This window comes from Anguilla rostrata, chromosome 4 (genome assembly GCF_018555375.3).
Source record: "Anguilla rostrata isolate EN2019 chromosome 4, ASM1855537v3, whole genome shotgun sequence".
NCBI classification, from domain to species: Eukaryota; Metazoa; Chordata; class Actinopteri; order Anguilliformes; family Anguillidae; genus Anguilla; species Anguilla rostrata.
In genome coordinates this window covers 2,554,350-2,575,248 of record NC_057936.1, presented here as the reverse complement: position 1 = coordinate 2,575,248, position 20,899 = coordinate 2,554,350, and the positions used below count along the sequence as shown (strand labels likewise).

At 47.8% G+C, this 20,899-nt stretch overlaps 2 protein-coding genes across 10 annotated transcripts in view; one reads left to right on the top strand and one right to left on the bottom strand.

The window, feature by feature from the left end:
* Positions 1 to 10,700, bottom strand: part of xxylt1 (xyloside xylosyltransferase 1) — a 52,391-nt gene extending 41,691 nt beyond the window's left edge. The window contains exons 1-2 of one of the 6 annotated variants that reach the window (XM_064330042.1): positions 10,679 to 10,700; positions 5,362 to 6,187 (exon numbers count right to left, since the gene is read on the bottom strand). In XM_064330042.1, the coding sequence (XP_064186112.1) occupies positions 5,362 to 5,868 (507 nt within the window). In that variant the 5' untranslated portion in view covers positions 5,869 to 6,187; positions 10,679 to 10,700. Of the gene's footprint in view, positions 1 to 5,361; positions 6,188 to 6,601; positions 6,741 to 6,777; positions 6,923 to 7,042; positions 7,117 to 8,514; positions 8,598 to 10,678 lie in introns of those variants that run through there. The other 5 variants (XM_064330039.1, XM_064330038.1, XM_064330036.1 and 2 more) reach the window with 5 other exon arrangements.
* Positions 7,144 to 20,899, top strand: part of LOC135252212 (lisH domain-containing protein ARMC9) — a 33,915-nt gene continuing 20,159 nt past the window's right edge. Inside the window, exons 1-15 of one of the 4 annotated variants that reach the window (XM_064330033.1) lie at positions 7,144 to 7,284; positions 8,074 to 8,157; positions 8,347 to 8,472; positions 8,563 to 8,733; positions 9,384 to 9,539; positions 10,806 to 10,898; positions 11,832 to 11,856; positions 12,211 to 12,368; positions 12,516 to 12,614; positions 13,776 to 13,820; positions 17,993 to 18,027; positions 18,612 to 18,723; positions 19,195 to 19,287; positions 20,441 to 20,531; positions 20,634 to 20,757. In XM_064330033.1, coding sequence (XP_064186103.1) covers positions 8,083 to 8,157; positions 8,347 to 8,472; positions 8,563 to 8,733; positions 9,384 to 9,539; positions 10,806 to 10,898; positions 11,832 to 11,856; positions 12,211 to 12,368; positions 12,516 to 12,614; positions 13,776 to 13,820; positions 17,993 to 18,027; positions 18,612 to 18,723; positions 19,195 to 19,287; positions 20,441 to 20,531; positions 20,634 to 20,757 — 1,403 coding nt within the window. In that variant the 5' untranslated portion in view covers positions 7,144 to 7,284; positions 8,074 to 8,082. Of the gene's footprint in view, positions 7,285 to 8,073; positions 8,158 to 8,346; positions 8,473 to 8,562; positions 8,734 to 9,383; positions 9,540 to 10,805; positions 10,899 to 11,831; positions 11,857 to 12,210; positions 12,369 to 12,515; positions 12,615 to 13,775; positions 13,821 to 17,992; positions 18,028 to 18,611; positions 18,724 to 19,194; positions 19,288 to 20,437; positions 20,532 to 20,633; positions 20,758 to 20,899 lie in introns of all 4 variants that reach the window. The other 3 variants (XM_064330032.1, XM_064330035.1, XM_064330034.1) reach the window with 3 other exon arrangements.

The window sequence follows — 20,899 nt, the reverse complement described above, 5'->3', positions numbered from 1 at the left end:
AAAGACACCGCCCTGCAAGCTATAAAAAAAAAAAACAATAATTTCCTCTCATCTACTGAAGGAAGACTGGTGGTGCCAGTCCTGTGGAGCACTTTAATTTATCCCTGACAAAAGCATATTAAAAAAGCAAAGAAGGGAGGGAGGAAACTTTAAATAACTTTCATATCGCATACCGGACACATCTTTCACGGTCAGGGAAGACAAATATGCGAAATGAAATTGGAGCATTACTTATGTCGATAAGATAAGCACAGTCGTGCACAAAATATCTGCCAAAATTCTCATCAACCTAATCAAAGAAGCCAAGATTGGTCTAGGGCGGGAATATTTTATTGACATAAATTTTTTCAGATAACACACTACCTCCTTCCGGAATGATCTTAAGGAGCCGCGGAGAGTAACTGCTGAAGTCGGCTAAAACTAGACGCTGGCAGCTAATGAATGAATATGCTCCACGATTCCAACCTTAATCCTATTGGACTACCTCGTTATGGTGATGTAGGTTTATTAATATGTAGCGCAACCCTATTTGCTTCGGTTACCCTACTTGTTAAAAAAAACAGCTGGGATTTAAAGGATGTATCCCCCCCCCCCCCCTCCGTAAACATCTTTGACGCTTAATACCCCAGAAAGAGCAAGAGGGCAAATACTCTCAGAACTTTGTACAGAGCTGTGTGGTAAATGCAAAGCTATGTAAGGCTTCATTTTGAAAACAAAACTTTAATACAAGTAAAACAGTGAAGTAAACCAGTAACCTGCTTCTATCATTACTTTTTCTAGATTAATTTCCTTTTCCTATTCCCTTAAACCCCATAAACTAATCTCCATGGCAACAGCCTAGGAAGAACTGCAAATGAAAATGTTCAAAATAAAATTTTATAATTGAGCCACTCAAATTAGACGTTGAGGAAGAACTTCCTCATAAATGCGTTTTAAGGAATGCTTTAAGGACAGAATTTCCCAGGCAGGGCAACTTGATTAAGTCTGTAAAAAGCAAACAACAGTCAATTGCGTTTTTTACCCAAATTTCTAAAGACAGTCATTTTGAAGAAACAATAAGTGTATTGTTTTTTGAGTCTTAATCGGGTTGTTTGTTCCGGTCTTCTGGGAACACTTCTGGTCTCGCTGTAGCATTAGAGAATCCAGCCTAACTCCCATCTCCCTCTCCCAAGATAAATTGTTGGCAGAATGTTCTCTTTCAATATCTGCGCAAACAAATTAAATCTGAAGTGACAAGATTTTCAGCTGCCAAGATTAAAACATGCCTCCTTCGACTTCATTACCACATACTTGTTCCAGCTTTTCGGAATTTTCCAAATTCAGTGGTTCATGTTGGAGGACGAGATTCACGCATGGCCACACTCTTCACGAAACACATTCATCAGACGGCACTCACTTTCTCTCCCAGAGTCGGTGGGGCGAGAAAATGTGGACAAACACGGTGGACTAAACTTCAGCTGCTCAGAGTCCAGGGAAATTAATACTTCATGCATCACCACCTTTAAATGCAGCATGAGCTAATGAGCTAGCTACAGCGGGTCCCCACAAACCCAGTTCTGTCCCATCTAAACCGCTTCATGAGCTAATGATATGACCAGCTACAGTGGGTCCCCATAAACCCGGTTCTGTCCCATCTAAACCACTGCATGAGCTAATGATATGACCCTGCTACAGTGGGTCCCCACAAGCCCGGTTCTGTCCCATCTAAACCACTGCATGAGCTTATGATATGACCCTGCTACAGTGGGTCCCCACAAGCCCGGTTCTGTGCCATATCTAATCCCCTGCATGAGCTAATGATAACAGCTACATGGTCCAGCCCGTTCTGGCTACTAACCGCATGAGCTAAGATCCCACTACAGTCCCGCCGGTTCTGTGCCATATCTAATCCCCTGCATGAGGTAATGATATGACCCAGCTACAGTGGGTCCCCACAAGCCCAGTTCTGTGCCATATCTAATCCGCTGCATGAGCCAATGACAGAACACCGCTACGGCGGTTCCCTGTGATGAAGCCGCATTAATCTCCGGCCCCACATGGCCGACAGACGGGCCGTTTACCGGATTATCAGACAGAATGTCACAGCCCACTCTCATTACATCACCGTCCTTCCACCGTCCAAAAGCAATGTGTGTGTACACTGGGTGTGTGTGTATGCGTGTGTGTGTGTGTGTCTGTGTGTATTTGTGCACGTGCATGTGTGTATGTGTACACTGGGTGTGTGTGTATGCGTGTGTGTGTGTGTTGTGTGTTTGGCCTGATGTGTGATGTGTACAGGTGTGTGTGATGTGTGTGTGTGTGTTGTGTGATGTGCATGTCTTGTGTATGTGTACATGGTGGTGTGTATGCGTGTGTGTGTGTGTCTGTGTATTTGTGGCATGTGTTGTATGTGTACTGGTGTGTGTGTATGCGTGTGTGTGTGTTGTGTGTGTGTGTGTCGTGTGTATTTGCATGTGGTAAATGTGATGTGAGTGTGTGTGTGCATGTGTGAATAATGTGTGGTGTGAGCGTGTGCGCATGTGTTGATGTAATTGAGTGTGGTGTGTGCTGTGTGTCTGTGTAAATTTGGATGTGTGTGTGTGTGTGTGTATCTGTGTAAATGTGGATGTGAGTGTGTGTGTGTGTCTGTGTAAATGTGGATGTGAGTCGGATTATGAGGTAATCTGCCTCAGTGCCTCCAAACCTCCTCTCGTGAGCTGAGCAAACCCGCCCACCATCCAAGCCACAGGACCAATCGCGCGACTCCGCTCAGACACCCTGACCACACCCCATTGGGACATCCTTCAGCACTCTGGCGCTTTGGACGAGCTGAAAGGACTTTCAGTAATAAACAAGGCGGCCTACTGCCACAGCTTTGGACACCAAAATGAAAGGCATGCTAGATGCCAGATCAACACCCGCGGAGATCTCATTCTGCCATTACTGCTACAGCTACATAAAAGCCGTGCTGAGGCTCATGGGAGTTTAGAGTCGAGGCCGGCGGCCAGAGTCTTTGAAAGGTGAGATTCGACAGGCATCTGGTTCGATGCACCATCAGAGCTGCCGCCTTGTCTCTGGGGCTGACAGTGGCAGATGGGTTTTGAAGTCAGGAGGAAAATTTCAGGCCCTTCAACCCCCCCCCCCCCCCAAACACGAAAATCTCCAAATACTGATGCAAAGGCTACAGCCTCCACACAGCAACCGGGACAACGTGAGCACTTTTAAAAGGTTATGAGGTCCGACTCCGTTACTCTGTGTGAAATAGATTAACGTGTTGGGGAAATTCCCAGATGCCGGTTTACCAAGCCTGCACTGCCCCCTGGTGGACACTGGTGGTCCTAACTGATGATGAAATTAATTAGGCTGGTCTTTAGGCTCAAATAATTGACCGTGGTAACTTATGGCACCATTTGTACCTGCAGGCTAATAACTTTAACCATGTGAACCAAAAACTTTTAACCAAATGCTAAACTGCTGACTTGAACGACAGTAGCGCAATGAGAGAGGTGTTTATCACGTTTACCCATGGAGCCATTGACCAGCTGCCATCAGCTCTCAATTCCACTCTGCTCCATCAGCGGACACTAATTTAAGCAGCAATTTTGTTTACATCATGCATTTATATCGGTATGTGATTAGCATGAAAACTGGTTATTTGATTTGTATTTTCCTTTGCAAATTATCTTCTGAATGCATTACTGCAACAGTGGAAACTACCATGTTTTTTTTCCCATTTCCTTTCAGCTGCAGTTGAAAATTATACAATTTGTTCCAATTCAGTTGTGTTTGTCCACAGAGTCTTTCTTTGGTATTGAATCTGCAGAAAAGCTGCAGCTTCGAATGCACTTCTGTATTTCACCAGTTCTTGGGTTCTGTTTTTTTTTGGCATGAAATCTGTCTGTCTCCTCCATGGGGCTTTTGACCTCCCCACCCCCCCCAGGCCCCTCCCCCTGTTCCTGCCCACGTCACTACAACCCGGAGGCCCAGAAGCATCTCCTCATCCCTCCCCATCTGGAGATAAATGCACACAATCCTCTGCCTGGAGCCTGGCCTCCCTCTTCTTTATCAGCAGGGCTATAACCAGCCCATCCGTTCCGGCAATCTACTCCAACAGATACCCCATCACCTCACCTATTACCCGGCAGACTAACCTAACTTTAACCCCTGACACTGAGCCAGCAAGTGGATGGGTTCCCCCTCTATAGCCAGGTTACGGCAGAGAGATTTTTTGCCTCATATTTTTTCCCCCTCGGCACTGGGGAGTCTTTTTTTCACAACCTCAATTCCGTTTGGGTGTTCAGGCCACCGTCAAACTGTCACCAGGCTTATATGTGGCAGTTTCTCAGAAAAGCCTCGCAAATAAAAACCGAATTGAATTGGAAGTGGATGACTGCTACTTTGATGTACGGTCGGGATACCGAGCGAACAAAGGAAATGTTTTATGGTTATCGCCGCAATTTCCATGGCAACAATAAACCGAACCTGTTCTAAAAAACAGGGGAAGGTGATAAAATCTCTGACCTGATGCGCACTTCTATTCTGCAGCTCTTTCAATGCGTCTGTCTCCCCGTCATTTTTACTGCACGTAATAAAAACTCCGTTCTGAAGAGAACCCGTGACTACTGTTTGCACCATACACTCTAAACAATGTTCCATCACTTATCACTAAAATGTCAGCTATTCGCTACCATAAAGCAATACTGGAATCAGTAGATTACCCATTTACTCAGATTCCCCAGAACCTAGTCAATCACTCCACTGAGTTTTAACTTTGGTTCACATGTTTCTTAGCTAAAAAAAATATATATATACAAGTTCTTAAAAATGACAAATGTGAATCAGAACATTTATAACAGGGCAATTTGAAACATGAACAATGAAATATTCACTGACTACTTTTTATGATATGGGAGATTAAAGCAAAATGTACTTCAGTAAAACTTCATGTCTATCATAAATCAGGAGTGTACAGTTCCAGTCCTGGAGGGACGCATGCATGTTGGTTTTTGGACCTGCCTCAGAACTTAAGAGCTTAATTTAAGTCCTTGATTGGCTAGAGAGTTCACACTTACTTCCAAAGCCTACACCTTCTGTCGATTCACAGGGAATCACAAAAACCTGCAGACACTGCAGCTGCCCAGGACTGGAGTTGTGCATTCAAGTCATAAATCAGGTGGACACGAGAGGGTGTTGGGTTGCTAGTCAGTACTGCCAGCTAGTTTCAAGAGTGAACTGGTGACACCAGTTGGATCTCCTCTGTGGTCTACATTTTTTTTAAAATGACAAGACCTCAAGCACCATCCATTTCAATCACTCACTGAACCATGTGTCCATTCTTTAGGAAGGTATGCACACAACCCGATGTTACCGTTCCAGACCTACCTGGTACAGAAAGGTCGCGTCCATGAGCAGTTCGGGCAGCATCTTCTCGCCAAGCTCTCGGCTGGCCTCGTCACTCACAAAGTGAAGCACGAGCGCTTCACCTTCCAGGAAGCTGCCGTGCTTCGCCATGGACCTCACGGCTACCTGGAATTTTGCTTGCAGCCCCCTACTCTTGTCCACTTTGGTAAACATCATGAGCGCGTGGTATTCAACTGACGCAGGACTCGCGTCCCCCTGTCGCGCGGCGTCATTTGCCTCTAAAGCAATCTTCGATTCCTTGTGCTCCGGTCTGGTGTCTAGAGAAAGGTCTGCGTCGTTTCGGTTCGCGTTCTGGCTAGCTTGGGACTGTCTGATGCGTTTCGTGGTGCTGGAAAAACTGTGCCGCTCCGAACCAAAGTAGTAGAAGGCAACCACGGCCAGCGCGGCTGCCAAGAGCAGTACCATTTGGTAAGATCTGAAGGTACTCATCCTTGCCATAGTGCTAGAGAGGATCCTCAGGAAACCCATGGCAGGCACGGACGCGTACAAATATCCTGTTTTTGCAACTGATGGGGATGAAGTGTGAGCACGGTTTCCTGCACACCGGGGTCCCCTGATGGCGTATTTAGCTGAAGGAACAAGCCATACATCAGCTAATCTGGGCTTGGCCGGCAAGTCAAACTCAGTCACCCACTTCTCTGTGCAGAAGGTTTATACGAATGCCTGGACCCACTGGCTTCTGCGTTGTGTACTCGCCCTCGCCACGGTCACCTCGGTGCAACTGTCATCGTCTTACTTGTCCACTCCAGGCGTGTAAGCAGCCCAACGGCAGACATTCTGTACAGTTCTGAAAAAGAAAAATTCGACAGTTACCCAGTTGAAGCTTTTCTCGAGCAGACTGCACTTGAAAGAAGGCGGCCAGCCAGCTGCAGTTCTGTTACGTTTGGCTAGCGAGCTTGCGAATGACTTCTGCTACGTCCTCGTAGACAGATGATAAATGATATGTACAGACAGATTAATGATTTCCATATCCCAACGAACATATTGCACGCACATGTAGGCTATTTATTTATTTGCAGTGCACGCAACTTAGCTGGATACCCGGACGAAAGCATTAACCACCGTTCTATTACAAAACAAACCGAAGCAACAAGTTTAAACTTCCTTAATTGACCTAAATATAGCTAATTTATCGAAAACTTATTTGCGGCAATCCCAGAGTAACATATGTTAACTGCCTAACGTAGCTGGACTGACTAACCTTAGCTTACAGACACGCTTTCAAGCATTTCGTACTGATCAAAAGTACTTGTCAGTGGGACCTACAAAAACACCTTCTTTTCCCACTTTTCGCGTTCCTCTCATTTTGTATACACTACATATGTTTTCGGGGTGATTATGAGGAAAACCCAGTTAGCTCGCTAATCAGATACATACCACCGTCCAAGAGCAGGCAGCCATAACGTGATAGTGAACGTTAAGTTATTTCGAATTAGCCGTGGACTACAATACCCACAATACAAAGCCATAAGGTCTGCAACTTCAATTTGTGGCAGTCGAGTTAATTAGCTATCATTTGTATTTTTCTCCAGTCGGTTATATTGTTTAGCCTGGTTTGATTAGCAGCAGTGCATATTTTACATCTTGGAGCGTACTTATGTCGCAAGCTATTTTGCTACCGGCGTAATTTTTTTGTATATACCGATATCCACAGTTGGCTCCGCTCTTCCTGCAGTTGCAGCAGATTTACGGCAGCTTGTCTGACATGATCCTGTTGCTAGGGGGTTATTTTAAGCGTCTTCCGTATTGATGGTTGCTAGCTGGCAAGCTATGTGGGTGTTCACGTTTCAGCTTTGCAATGGGCAAAATCATATGAACTTAATATTATTTTCGTGGTAAATATATTCAAATTTAATATTCTGATGAGACTACAATGTGGAAAAGGTAATGCAATTTCACAAGTCTTATTTGGGGCTATGTAGCTAGCAATCTAAACCTTTTGATCAAGGCCCGACTGTGGCAAAATAAAACTTAGCCTGGTCTAATTAGGAAATCTGAAGGTTATTTTATTCAGTTATCGATAGCTAAGTAACGTTAGATCTGTCATTACCTAACGTTGATGCGGCTACGTCGTAGCTATACTACGTTATATGTGGTAAAACATGCATATTATTAGTAAGATACCCATCGTTAACCTGCTTGCATGTTTGGCTTGAAATCTAACGGTAGGTAGGTAGCTAGCTAGCTGGCTAGAGTTAGCATTCAGTTGTATTCGTAGCATGTCAAGTATATAGTTTCCAAGCGAACTTTAGCTAGCTAATAGAATAGCTACCTACCTGGCTAGCAAGCCATTTGTTACCTAAATGTAATATATGTAACGCTCACTTGCAAGCTGGAGAACAAAATTGTATTGCAGTTAGCTAGCTGTGCTGTTTTGATTTGAAACGACGTCTTTTGCGACGTATGCTAACGAGACTGCTAATTACCTGTTATAAAAGTTAACGTTATTGTTCAGTTTCGCTAGCAGTCTGCACTTATGTGCGTTGACTAATGTTAACGTTAGACATTTGTCAAAATTAGTCGGATTTTATCTAGCAACCAAACTGACTTGATATGCACAACTTGGTGACTCGTACTACCGCACAGATTAGCTAGCTATGCTTCTAAGACCTAGCTGTTACTTGTAATTATTGATTCAGCAACTATCGATAACTCCTGTCAATTTTCTGTTAGAATCTGCGTATGAATACCAAGAGAACATTCGATATGGGGGACGTTCTGGCTTATGAAGCAGATCTTCTTGGAATGGTTAAGGAGGTATGTATTCATTCATCCTCAATAAATCCTTAACTGAATAACCCAGCATAGTCATTTGTAGTAATTTAACTGGATCATATTGTATTTTGTCTTTGAAAACCCAAGAGCTTAAATGGAATTCTGTCTTCTGCACTAACTCCGTACACAGCTGACGTTTGTGTTTCTGTTTTGCACTTGTCTATTCTGCAGTTTCTCAAGTTTGGTGAATTTGAAGAAACGGTTAAGCAGTTTGAGAAGGAATGCAAGGCCAAAGGGAAACCAGTTCCGAAGGTTTCGGGGAGCATCTTGAGCAATTCTAAAACGTTAATCATACAGGTAAAGTCCAGACTAGTGTAGTTTTTTAGTTCTACTTCTTACCTGTGCTGCCATTGAACTGCCATCGCCCTTCTTAATTCATTTTAACAGAAAGACCTCTTCAGCTCCTTTGAAGACGGGGACTGCAAAGTGTTCTTTGAGCTGTGGAACGGGAACATCCCATCCGATGTTCGGGACTTTGACCCTGTGGCACAGAAGCTGGAGTTCTACCTGCACATCCACTTCGCCATCTACCCTCTGAAATACTCTGCAGGAGGACCTGTAAGCCTCCCACCCAGAGCAGACGTTTTAACTCAATCAATCAATCAAAAAAAAGAATCTAAATAACTTTATTTATCCGTCAGAAACTTCATTTGTGTAAAAGCGTCAGTGCATACACGACACATAACCGGACAAAGGACAGACACGGAGTAGACAACATACTAGTACAGCTTAAAACAGCTTTAACTGCCCCCAACATGGCAAAATCTTTCCTTTTGGTCTGTTGTGGATTGGGGATGTTTCTCAGTTTGAAAATGTTTTTTTTTCCTTTATGTTTTGTATTTTAAGGTTGTCCTATTTACAGTTGTTATTTGACATTTTAAATTAAAAAGTATCTTATGTATAGTTCTCCACAAGAATAAGGTACAGTTACAGTAGGAGTTTAGCCAACAGATGTCCCCATTGCTCCAAAAACCCTTTTACAGGAGGAGCGACACCATGTGACAGAACGTCCTGATGCGTTTGCTTAGTCTTGGCCAGATGAGCTTCGACCTGCTCTTTAATTCAGATTTTGAACGTGGCTGAATGTAGCACAACACGTGGATTTAACCCTGAACATCGTGTCCTGTGCCACACTAATTCTGGAACGTTTCTTGGGTTGGCGTTTCTGTGAAAGTGCTGTGGCTCTCTGTCCCTCTCTGGCCCCTCAGGACAGGGTGGATTTTGAGGACAGGATCAAGCACTTTAAGCACTACCTGGAGACGAGAGGAGCCGCGCTCAGCCAGACCACCGAGTTCCTTCCCTTCTACGCCCTGCCCTTCGTGCCCAACCCCATGGTTCACCCGGCCTTCAGAGCCCTCTTCCAGGTGCTTCTGCGTTCCGCGTCCTCGCCTGAACACATACGTAGAACACTGAACTGAACGCATATGTAGCACACTGACCTGAATGCATACGCCAAGACTGAACGCTAGTAGCACATGACCTGAATGCATACGCAGCACACTGAACTGAACGCATATGTAGCACACTGACCTGAATGCATACGCAGCACACTGAACTGAACGCATATGTAGCACACTGACCTGAATGCATACGCAGCACACTGAACTGAATGCATACGCAGCACACTGAACTGAACGCATATGTAGCACACTGAACTGAATGCATACATAGCAGGCGCTATACATGCTGAACTGAAAGCGTGCTATACCCTGCACACTGAACTGAAAGCATACGTAGAAGGTGCTATACCCTGTACACTGAACTGAAAGCTGAAAGCATACGTAGAAGGTGCTATACCCTGCACACTGAACTGAAAGCATACGTAGAAGGTGCTATACCCTGCACACTGAACTGAAAGCATACGCAGAAGGTGCTATACCCTGCACACTGAACTGAAAGCATACGTAGAAGGTGCTACACCCTGCACACTGAACTGAAAGCATACGTAGAAGGTGCTATACCCTGCACACTGAACTGAAAGCGTACGCAGAAGGTGCTATACCCTGCACACTGAACTGAAAGCATACGTAGAAGGTGCTATACATGCTGAACTGAAAGCATACGCAGAAGGTGCTATGCCCTGCACACTGAACTGAAAGCATACTCAGAAGGTGCTATGCCCTGCACACTGAACTGAAAGCATACATAGCAGGCGCTATGTTCCATGCAGTAAGCAGAAGATGCTTAGACTTTTCCCATTCCTGGACCACTCAAGAGCCAGTTGCACATTGCCAGTTGCGTTGGCACTGCCATTTTGTGGATTAAGTGCCAGATCGTGGGGCCCATCTGTACCGTAGCTACCCAGCAGCCTCTATGCTACATTACATTACAGGCATTTAGCAGACGCTCTTATCCAGAGCGACTTACACAACTTTTACATAACATTTACGCTGCATCGGATTATATATACTGAAGCAATGCAGGTCAAGTACCTTGCTGGAGGGTACAACGGCAGCGTCCTACCCGAACCTATGAGCTTTAGGTTACAAGACTAGTTCCTTACCTGTTATACTACACTGCCGCGCCGTGTACAATCTTAGAGAAGAGCATGCCGTTTAAATGAAAATAAATATGTGTGTGTGTGTGTAATATATGCCGATGTCTTAACGCCTAATTTCCTGTCTATTCAGGAGTCGTGGATGCCGGAGGTGAGGCGAAAGCTGGAGCGATTTTTGTCATCGACTCTGAAAGCCTCGAACACTCCCAGGCTGTTCGCTCTGTGCGTATCCTTTGCAAAATGGCGGCGTGCGCTTCCTTCGTTCGCCGTCCGTACGCGTAGGAAGCAGATGAGCAGGCTCGGCGTGACCTTTCCGAGCATGCAGTCGCGCGCGGCTTGAGTTTTTTTCATTAAGTGAGCACGGGGCCCGCTCGTTTAGAATCGCCGCGTTCAAGGTCTGTGTCGTCTGGGAATACAAAGCAGCCGCATTCTCTCTGAAAATGAGCAAACACAAGAGCCGGCGAGTAAGGACCAGTCGCGTTGGAACAATGCTTTTGACTTCAGACAAAAAAACGAAACTGAGTTTCTGTTTGCTCTGTCTCTCAGACGCAGATTTAAAGCTTTTCTCTCTTTCTCTCGACAAGTAAACACAACATTAGTATGCTCACGCTGAGCCCTGCGTGTATTTTTACCCAGCTTGGACGAACTCTTTCTGGGCAAAACACAAAAGCAAAATAAACAAAGTCATATTTTACTACTGCTGTGAAACAGTTTGGGCTCAAAGGAAACCCTGACTGTACCCCAGAACCACAAAACGTAAGTGGTGTAAAGCTAAAAAGACAGACGGGATATTTATGACAATGTATTAAACAATTGGGGCTTTATTTGTGATATGCTGTGTTGGTTTTCCTTCCTTTGTTCATTGAAAGAGAAGAGACCATTTTATTTCAGTGAGTGGCAGAGGTTTGGCGTCCTGTAGCCTTTACCTGTCCCAGCACCTGTACACTCGGGGAGTTACATCAGTCTTAATGCTCTAGACTGTAACTACATACACATGAACCTGGCCTCATACAGGGATGAGTTTACAGTAACTTTCCTGGTATAATCACGGTGGACGGACGTGCTGTGTTATGATGGCTAACGTGGCTCGTGTTCATCAGGAGAACGTGTTTGAGTCTTTGTGTGGCGATTGGCTGTTTCCTTAACGGCAGGAACTCAGAAGGAGAGCGCAAAAGGAAATAAAGGTGATGTCCCTTCCTGTCAGCGAGGCAACACGACACATGCATCGTCTCAAATACAAAACGCTTGCAAAAGGATGTTTCACACATATTTTGAATAAGCTTTATTTAAATATGCTTGTACGAGCACGAGTAACAGAAACGCATTTATGTTGTGAAATATAGCGATTATGAGTACATGCATTAAATATGAACACCAGTTTTTTGTTTCTGTGCTGTAATATGCAAATACTCTTTTTAAGCTGTTCTGTAAGCGAGAGCATGGTGACTGCATGCATGTGTAAAACGGACTGCGTGCGTGCATGCGCGGGTGCATGCGCGTGCATGCGATGGTGTGACCCGGGCGTGCTGTGTCTGCAGAGGAGCTGCAGCAGCTGCAGCAGCAGCTAGCCGAAGCGGAGCGGCGGGCAGCCAGCGGCATGCGGCGGTTCAATAAGCTGCAGGCCGACTACCACAACCTGATCGGCGTCACGGCCGAGCTGGTGGACTCCCTGGTGGCCACCATCAGCGGAAAAATGGTGAGCGTCACACTCCAACTCCCCCCTGGTCCGTCTCCTCCTCGTTCAGCTCTGAGTCACGTTCCCCGCCCCCGAGGGCTTCTGGGATACGTCAGCCCCACGTCCTCCCCAAGGGCTGATGGGATGCATGCGTTGTTGTTGTTGCAGATCTCCCCAGAATACCTGCAGAGCATCTGTGTGCGTCTCTTCAGCAGCCAGATGAGGCACAGCACCGCACAGAGCATCGACTTCACCAGGCCGGGCACTGTAAGTCTCACCTGTGTACCTGTACACCTGTACACCTGTACACCTGTGTACCTGTACACCTGTACCCCAGTGTACCTGTGTACCTGTGCCCCTATGTACCCGATATACCTGTACACCTGTGTACCTGTATACCTGTGCACCTGTACACCGGTATACCTGTACAAATGTGTACCTGCACATCTGTTTACCTGTACTCCATACACCTCTGTACCTGTACACCTGTACATCTGTTTACTTGTTCATCTATGCACCTGTGCACCTGTGCACCTGTGCCCCTGTATGCCTGTGAGACCTGTATACCTGTGTACCTGTGCCCCAGTACACCTGTGCACCTGTATCCCTGTGCAGCTGTGCAGGAGGGGATGTCTGTTTCCCCTGGCCCCTGCCTGTGACACACATTAGCTGCTCTCTCTTAATATGAGTGACCTTTGGATAAAACCACGTTCAGTACTTCTCCATAAAAAAAGCAATCTGTCGCAATTAGTATTCAGTGATGGGGAGATGTTCCTCATTGTTCTTGTGTCGCTTGTATGTTATATCTTGGCACACCTGTGTTTAAAAAAGAAATAGTGTGTTGCCATGGTTTCTCCATACTGAGTGTTGTATTGTCTTTGTTGTATCAGTAAAATGTTTATTATTCTATGCATGCACTGTATACGGCGTAAAGATTTCCATCAAATGCTTACTGAAAGGTAAAACTGTATTATAATTGTTTCTCACCATGCTAAATGTATCTCCACCAAGCTGAGAACTTTTCAATCCCCAGTGCAAAGTGCAAAATGGCTTTTAGGACTTGCAGAGTCCAAGCCTTTTAAAATCTGATTTTTCTGCATCGGATTCCTGTAGATTTTCCCCAATGACATGTAGCTGTCCAAAGGAAAAAAAGCCACACGTGCTTAGACTTCGTGATTTCACTTCCTGTTTTACGTAACGTGCACTATGAGAGCTGCCTGCCGAATACTGCTCGTGATGTCATGTGATGCGAGCGCAGTATAAAATGGAGTCTCGGTGTCGCCTCGGATCCTCTCGCAGCCCTGCGGCCGAGCGGGAGGCTCGTCTCTCTCTCTCTCTGTGTGCAGTTCTGTGAATGTGTCTCTTCCATTTCCGTGCCTTACCTAAAATCTCTGATGGCTTCTCTTCTGTCGATGTCTGTGCATTAAGGGATATTACTCTTTGAGCCCATACAATGACAATGATGATGGATATGTAAGTTGCTGAAGTTTCATTTTTTTCATAACCCCCCGTCCCCGTCTTGCTTGCTCCCTTCCGGTCTTGCCCCCTCACCCCCATCCTTTGCATCCTTCCCTTTTGTCTGTATCGTACGTCCACATGTTCTCACCCCCCACCCCCATCACTCTGTCCTAGTTTAATGGGATTATCTGTCCATAGTCCTTCATTGTTAAGATGATTGTCTTTGTTTGGTTGGGATCCAGTTCGTTCATCGTATCCCAGAGGGACTACTTTATTTATTTATTTTTTAAGTACCTTGCCCACCCCCACCTGCCCACTTTGTTTATTGACCACCTTTTAAAAAAAAAAAAAAAAAAAAAAAAAAGCCCCTGCCCCCCCCCCACCCACTTTTTTATCATTTTTTATTGATCTGTAACCTACGTATTCCTGTACTTACATGCAGCATTAATAATGTTCATGTGCTATAAGCCAGATATACGATTTGGCACGTCTTGGCGCCATCGTGTCTCTACAAAATCCCAATCTAATGTCTGGAAGCAGCGCATTTAAACTGTCAGCATTAATTCATAGTTATGTAAGCCTTTATGTGTTTGTGTGGGAGTTTTCTACCTCAGCGCTCCACGTAACTTTATATTTACTCAATGTGAAGGCCTTTCCGCCGATGGGGAGAAACTGGACCTGCGGAGCCTGATGTGTGTCTGTAACGCCTGTGCGCAGTGAGCGGATTATGGCGAGGTTAATGACGCAGTCCACGCAGGCGGCAAACCGCCAGCTCGCTCGCCCCGAGCACCGCGGAGACAGGGCGCACAATGGTCGCCATGGACTGTCGCCGAACAAAAAATGGAGAATTCCGTGCGATAGTGAGGGCGGTTACGACTTTCCCTGGGCGGCTCGTCCTGCTACGGCTTTGTTCCTCTGCTCCAGTGTGTGGATGGGCCTGGTATCTGTTAAGGCTCTGTTCCAGTGTGTGGATGGGCCTGGTATCTGTTAAGGCTCTGCTCCAGTGTGTGGATGGGCCTGGTATCTGTTAAGGCTCTGTTCCAGTGTGTGGATGGGCCCCACAGTCTGGTATCTGTTAAGGCTCTGCTCCAGTGTGTGGATGGGCCCCGTGGTCTGGTATCTGTTAAGGCTCTGTTCCAGTGTGTGGATGGGCCCCGGGGTCTGGTATCTGTTAAGGCTCTGTTCCAGTGTGTGGATGGGCCCCGTGGTCTGGTATCTGTTAAGGCTCTGTTCCAGTATGTGGATGGGCCTGGTATCTGTTAAGGCTCTGTTCCAGTATGTGGATGGGCCTGGTATCTGTTAAGGCTCTGTTCCAGTATGTGGATGGGCCCCGTGGTCTGGTATCTGTTAAGGCTCTGTTCCAGTGTGTGGATGGGCCTGGTATCTGGTAAGGCTCTGTTCCAGTGTGTGGATGGGCCTGGTATCTGTTAAGGCTCTGTTCCAGTGTGTGGATGGGCCTGGTATCTGTTAAGGCTCTGTTCCAGTGTGTGGATGGGCCCAGTCTGGTATCTGTTAAGGCTCTGTTCCAGTGTCGTGGATGGGCCCCTGGTCTGGTATCTGTTAAGGCTCTGTTCCAGTGTGTGGATGGGCCCATGGTCTGGTATCTGTTAAGGCTCTGCTCCAGTGTGTGGATGGGCCCATGGTCTGGTATCTGTTAAGGCTCTGTTCCAGTGTGTGGATGGGCCCATGGTCTGGTATCTGTTAAGGCTCTGTTCCAGTGTGTGATGGGCCCATGGTCTGGTATAGTATCTGTTAAGGCTCTGTTCCAGTGTGTGGATGGGCCCATGTCTGGTAGTATCTGTTAAGGCTCTATTCTAGTGCATGGATGGGCTCCATGGTCTGGTATCTGCTAAGGCTCTGCTCCAGTGTGTGGATGGGCCCTGCGGTCTGGTATCTGCTAAGGCTCTGCTCCAGTGTGTGGATGGGCCCCGTGGTCTGGTATCTGTTAAGGCTCTGTTCCAGTGTGTGGATGGGCCCTGTGGTCTGGTATGGTATCTGTTAAGGCTCTGCTCCAGTGTGTGGATGGGCCTGGTATCTGTTAAGGCTCTGCTCCAGTGTGTGGATGGGCCTGGTATCTGTTAAGGCTCTGCTCCAGTGTGTGGATGGGCCTGGTATCTGTTAAGGCTCTGTTCCAGTGTGTGGATGGGCCTGGTATCTGTTAAGGCTCTGCTCCAGTGTGTGGATGGGCCTGGTATCTGTTAAGGCTCTGTTCCAGTGTGTGGATGGGCCTGGTATCTGTTAAGGCTCTGCTCCAGTGTGTGGATGGGCCCCGTGGTCTGGTATCTGTTAAGGCTCTGCTCCAGTGTGTGGATGGGCCCCATGGTCTGGTATCTGTTAAGGCTCTGTTCCAGTGTGTGGATGGGCCCCATGGTCTGGCATCTGTTAAGGCTCTGTTCCAGTGTGTGGATGGGCCCCATGGTCTGGTATCTGTTAAGGCTCTGTTCCAGTGTGTGGATGGGCCCCATGGTCTGGTATCTTTTTAGGCTCTGTTCCAGTGTGTGGATGGGCCCCGTGGTCTGGCATCTGTTAAGGCTCTGTTCCAGTGTGTGGATGGGCCTCATGGTCTAGTATCTGCTAAGGCTCTGTTCCAGTGTGTGGATGGGCCTCATGGTCTAGTATCTGCTAAGGCTCTGTTCCAGTGTGTGGATGGGCCTCATGGTCTAGTATCTGCTAAGGCTCTGTTCCAGTGTGTGGATGGGCCCCGCGGTCTGGTATCTGCTAAGGCTCTGTTCCAGTGTGTGTAGATGGGCGATTATGATCAAGTCTCGAAACACCTTCGGGGACGTTTTATTCTGACTTCAGAAGTGTGACATTCGCCATTCACTTGAACGGGAGCGCCATTGTTTCGCCCTCAGCGTGCGTCGTACAGGCTTACTCCCGGAGCCTCACAAGCTCAGGCGAACGTCGCTCGGGAGCGTGGAAAAGAGGTTTAATTGTGGGAGTGAGGGAGCGTTCTCTCCGTTTAGCGGACCTCAGCCGACATGTTTCACGAGTATCGACGTTCGTCCGTTTATTGTTCGGTTATTGTTTACGATGCGGTTGAAATGCTAACGGCTCCTTCTGCTAGCTGAGCTGTGTGTGCTGCCTGCCTGGCATGGCTTGAGATCACTAACACGGGTGAGCGCTCAGCGCTGTGACGCTTTGGGCTGAATGCGGGATACTAATTCTGCGGTATCTCCATTCCCTTCTTCAAAAAAAAAAATATATATATATATAAAATATGAAGATGTGCCATTGTGTTTGGCATTGTGTCGCATGAAGTATGTTCATGTTGAAAAAGATAAGAACTTTTTTTGGTTAGCCTGTACTTAGGTCTTCTTGTAGAAGAGGAATGAACAGCAGGAAGCCTAACCAGAGTGACAGTTAAGTCACATCCTTTCACTGAATCCCACCTTGCCTTCACTTTCCAGAGAAGCACCCTTATTAGAGGGAAGTCATTTTCCCCCACATGCAGAGTTCTGTGCTTGGTAGAGATGGAAGATTCCAGATTTGGTGGTTTGGTCTGTATGAGCAGCGTTCAGTGGGATCTTTAGCCCAGGAGGGGGTTTTGAATGTGGAGATAATGGAGAATACTGCACACTAACACCCCCCCCCCCCCGACTGCATTGTCCTTGTGATCTGCTGCATGGACATTACTGGCCAATCCGTGTACATCCCGAGGGCTATGCATGTGGTTCGCCCCGCCCCCCTCATTAGAATAACCACACCCCCTTTTTTATTCATCCAGGGCGGACCCTTCCCGGTGAGTAGTGTCTTTTGGGTCGAGGTCTTGGTCATAGGTGCTGTCTGGAGGTCTGATGGCTGCCCCACCCTGGTCCCAGACGGAGGTGCCGCCTGCTGGTTTTTCATCCTTCCTCAGTGCGTAAATGAACATTTAACGCAGCTGATTACCCTCTTAAATCACCTGAGCGGGTGGCTGAATTTTAAGGTGAAAACAAAAACCAGCAGTGCTCCTGCAGGACCAGGGTTTGGCAGACCTGGTCTAAAACTCAGCCTAATTTAGTGTTCTTAATTTTTTTTATTCCTCACTCATTTGTTATTGGTACTTGTTTTTATCACAGTTCTGTTAACTTGGCAGACAGACCTTTTCTTTTGTTAGCAGTGGCATGTTGTTCAGTGGACAGCCATGGTGTGCTGTGATTGGCCCGTTTGAGTTCATGCAGAGGTCTTCTCCTCTTCCTCCTCAGGCATCTTCAATGCTGCGAGCGTCGATCGCACCTCCGTAAGTGAAACTGTGTGTGTGTGTGTGTGTGTGTGTGTGTGTGTGTGTGTCCTTTTTATTTCTTTCTCAAAATCAAGGAAAACAGCCATTACAAGTTTGTAAAGTGTCCAGCAGAATTTCAGTTTTGAATAAATCCAAAATTTTGTGATGGGTTGCCGATTAAAGGGAACTTTATGCTTGTTATTTTAAAATTAGTATTCGTCTTCAGGACCTGCAACTCTCTGGCAGTTTTTTTTATTGGCCGCGTTCAATGAAACCTTTCGGTTTTGTCCCCGAAGCGGGTGAAATGTGGTCTGGATCGGGTCGAGGTTCCGCCCCGGTCGTTAGAACCGGCAGCCAATGGGGCCGCACAAGGGCCCAGGGGGACGCCGATTGTGGCTGTGGGTTTCAGCCGGGTCTCCCGTCTTTAAACCCTTTCTCTCTTTCTTTCCCCCTCTCTCTCTCTCTCTCCCTCTTTCTCTCTCTCTCTCTTTCTCTTTCTTCCCCCCTCTCTCTCTCTCTCTCTCTCTCTCTTTCTTTCCCCCTCTATCTCTCTCTTTCTTTCCCCCTCTCTCTCTCTCTCTCTCTTTCTTTCTTTTTTAAAGCAAAGTGCAGGACGTGCCGTTGCTGCCCTCGCTGGACTATGAGAAGCTGAAGCGCGACCTGCTGAACGGCACCGACCGGCTCAGAGCGCTGCTGCTGCAGGCGCTGCGATGGGTGAGCGAGGCCTGGGGGGCGCGGGGTACCCGTCAGGCGCCAAACCGCTGCCCCCCACCCCCCCATTACCCCCGCGTTCTCTTTTCTCATTTAGCAGAGTCAGAGAAAAGGAACTGCAAAGTCACCGGACGGTTTTAGAATTTAAAATCGACCGATTGACTGATCAATGCTCTCCTGGCGACTGTGAGAGTCTGTATTCAGCGCCCCCCCCCCCCCCAGTGTGCTGTGTTTCTGCCTCTCATCACTTTCTAAAGCTGCCTTAAGCTCTGGAGCCCGAGCTAAACCTCCCTAAAAACCCTACAACTCAGTGCTAAACCTGCCTGAACCCTGCAGTCTGAGCACCTCTCCTCAGGCTGGGGGTTTACACTGTGAGACAGCAGCGCAGGGTAAAAGTGTTCATGTGAAAGTAGTGGGACGGGTCAACCTGCGCTGGGGCTGAACTGAGGGGAGCTTCTCTCTGCTGGTTTTCAGAGGCTGACCCGCTCCCTCCACGGGGAGCAGAGGGACACTGTGCTGCAGGCCTTCATCAGCAACGACCTCCTGGACTGCTACAGCACAGGCCAGGTACGACACAGCACAGCACAGCACAGGTATGGCATGGCACTGTATAGCACAGCTCAGTACAGAACAGCACAGCACAGGCCAGGTATGGCACAGTACAGCACAGCACAGTACGGCACATTACAGCACAGGCCAGGCCAGGTATGGCACAGCACAGCACAGCACAGAACAGCACAGCACAGGCCAGGTATGGCACAGTACAGCACAGCACAGTACGGCACATTACAGCACACTTCTACTACACTATCTCAGCTGATGTGTGGTGAGTGTTCTGGTGCAAAATGGCTGCCGTACATCACCCAGGTGGGTGCTACACATTGGTGGTGGTTGAGGTGAGTTTCCCCCCTCATCACTGTGTAAAAAAAACAAAAAAAAAACCACTTTGAGTTTTGAAAAAAGCGCTATATAAATGTAAAGAATTACGACTATCGAATCTCCTAAACATTTGTACCTGAGCCCTAGGTCATGCGCGGATTCCCAGGAGTCTCTGTGCTGCCTGTCGGACAGCACGCTGCTCCCAGGGCTCGGGGCTTGGCCTACATCGAACCTCAGCCCGTAACCCTAGCCCTCTCTCACCTGCATCAATAGCGGGTCTCTCGCCCACAAGCGCGCTCTTACACAAACGTCCCAGGCTCAGGTGGTGTGCGCCCGTTTGTGGGGACACTCTGTGGGCTGTTCTGGAAAGGTAACGTAAGGAGGCGGATCAGGTGACGGGGTCTCTCACCTGCAGGGCTGGTTCTGCGCTGGGGCGGCTTTTCGGCTCTGTAACCCCCCCCCCCCCCGCGCTGTGCGTTCAGCGTTCACACAGTCGCTCAGGGCGCAGATCTACACAACAGCAGCAGCGCTGACGGGACAAAGCCAATCCCCCACGGGTCCCGGCCCTCCCTCCGAAAATGTAAACTGTCATTGTTTGTGCACAAGAGCCACGGGACATAAATCAGTGGCAAAAAACAAAAAAAAGTTTCACGTTCGTGAAACAGGAGTGTGAAGTGCTCCTCTCTGTGTGGCGGCCTGGAGGCCGGGTGAACATGCTCTCGTCTCGTTAAAGTGAACGTGCGCAGAGCGGGACTGGGAGGGAAACGCGGGTTTTGGAAAGCGAACGCGGGGGGCGAGTTCCTGCTCTGCGCTCAGACGTGGTCTGTCCCCGCTCTAGCAGAAGAGCGTGCTTCACCTGCTGAAGTCGAAGAACGAGGTCGTCCGGCAGTACATGGCCCGGCTCGTCAACGCCTTCGCCTCCGTGTCCGAGGGTGAGTGCGGTCTAAGCTCGCTGCGTCGCCGATAAGGGCTCAGACCCGGCGGAGCGGATGAGGTTCTGACGCTGAAGCTAACGCTAAAGCTCCCCCGTCCAGGTCGGGTGTACCTGTCTCAGATCCCCTCCCTCCTGAGGACCCTGGAGGACACCGTGAGGACCGAGGAGAACGACTCCGTGACCAAAGAGAACGTTCTGGGGGCCCTGCAGAAACTCAGCCTCCGGTGAGCACGTTAGCACGTTAGCACGGCCGCCGTACATGCTCACATTAATGCGGTTAGCACTGCTCTTCCTGTGCCTCTGTCCCTTAATGCCAGTGAGCACGTTAGCATGGCCGCCGTACATGACTGCTCACATTAATGCGGT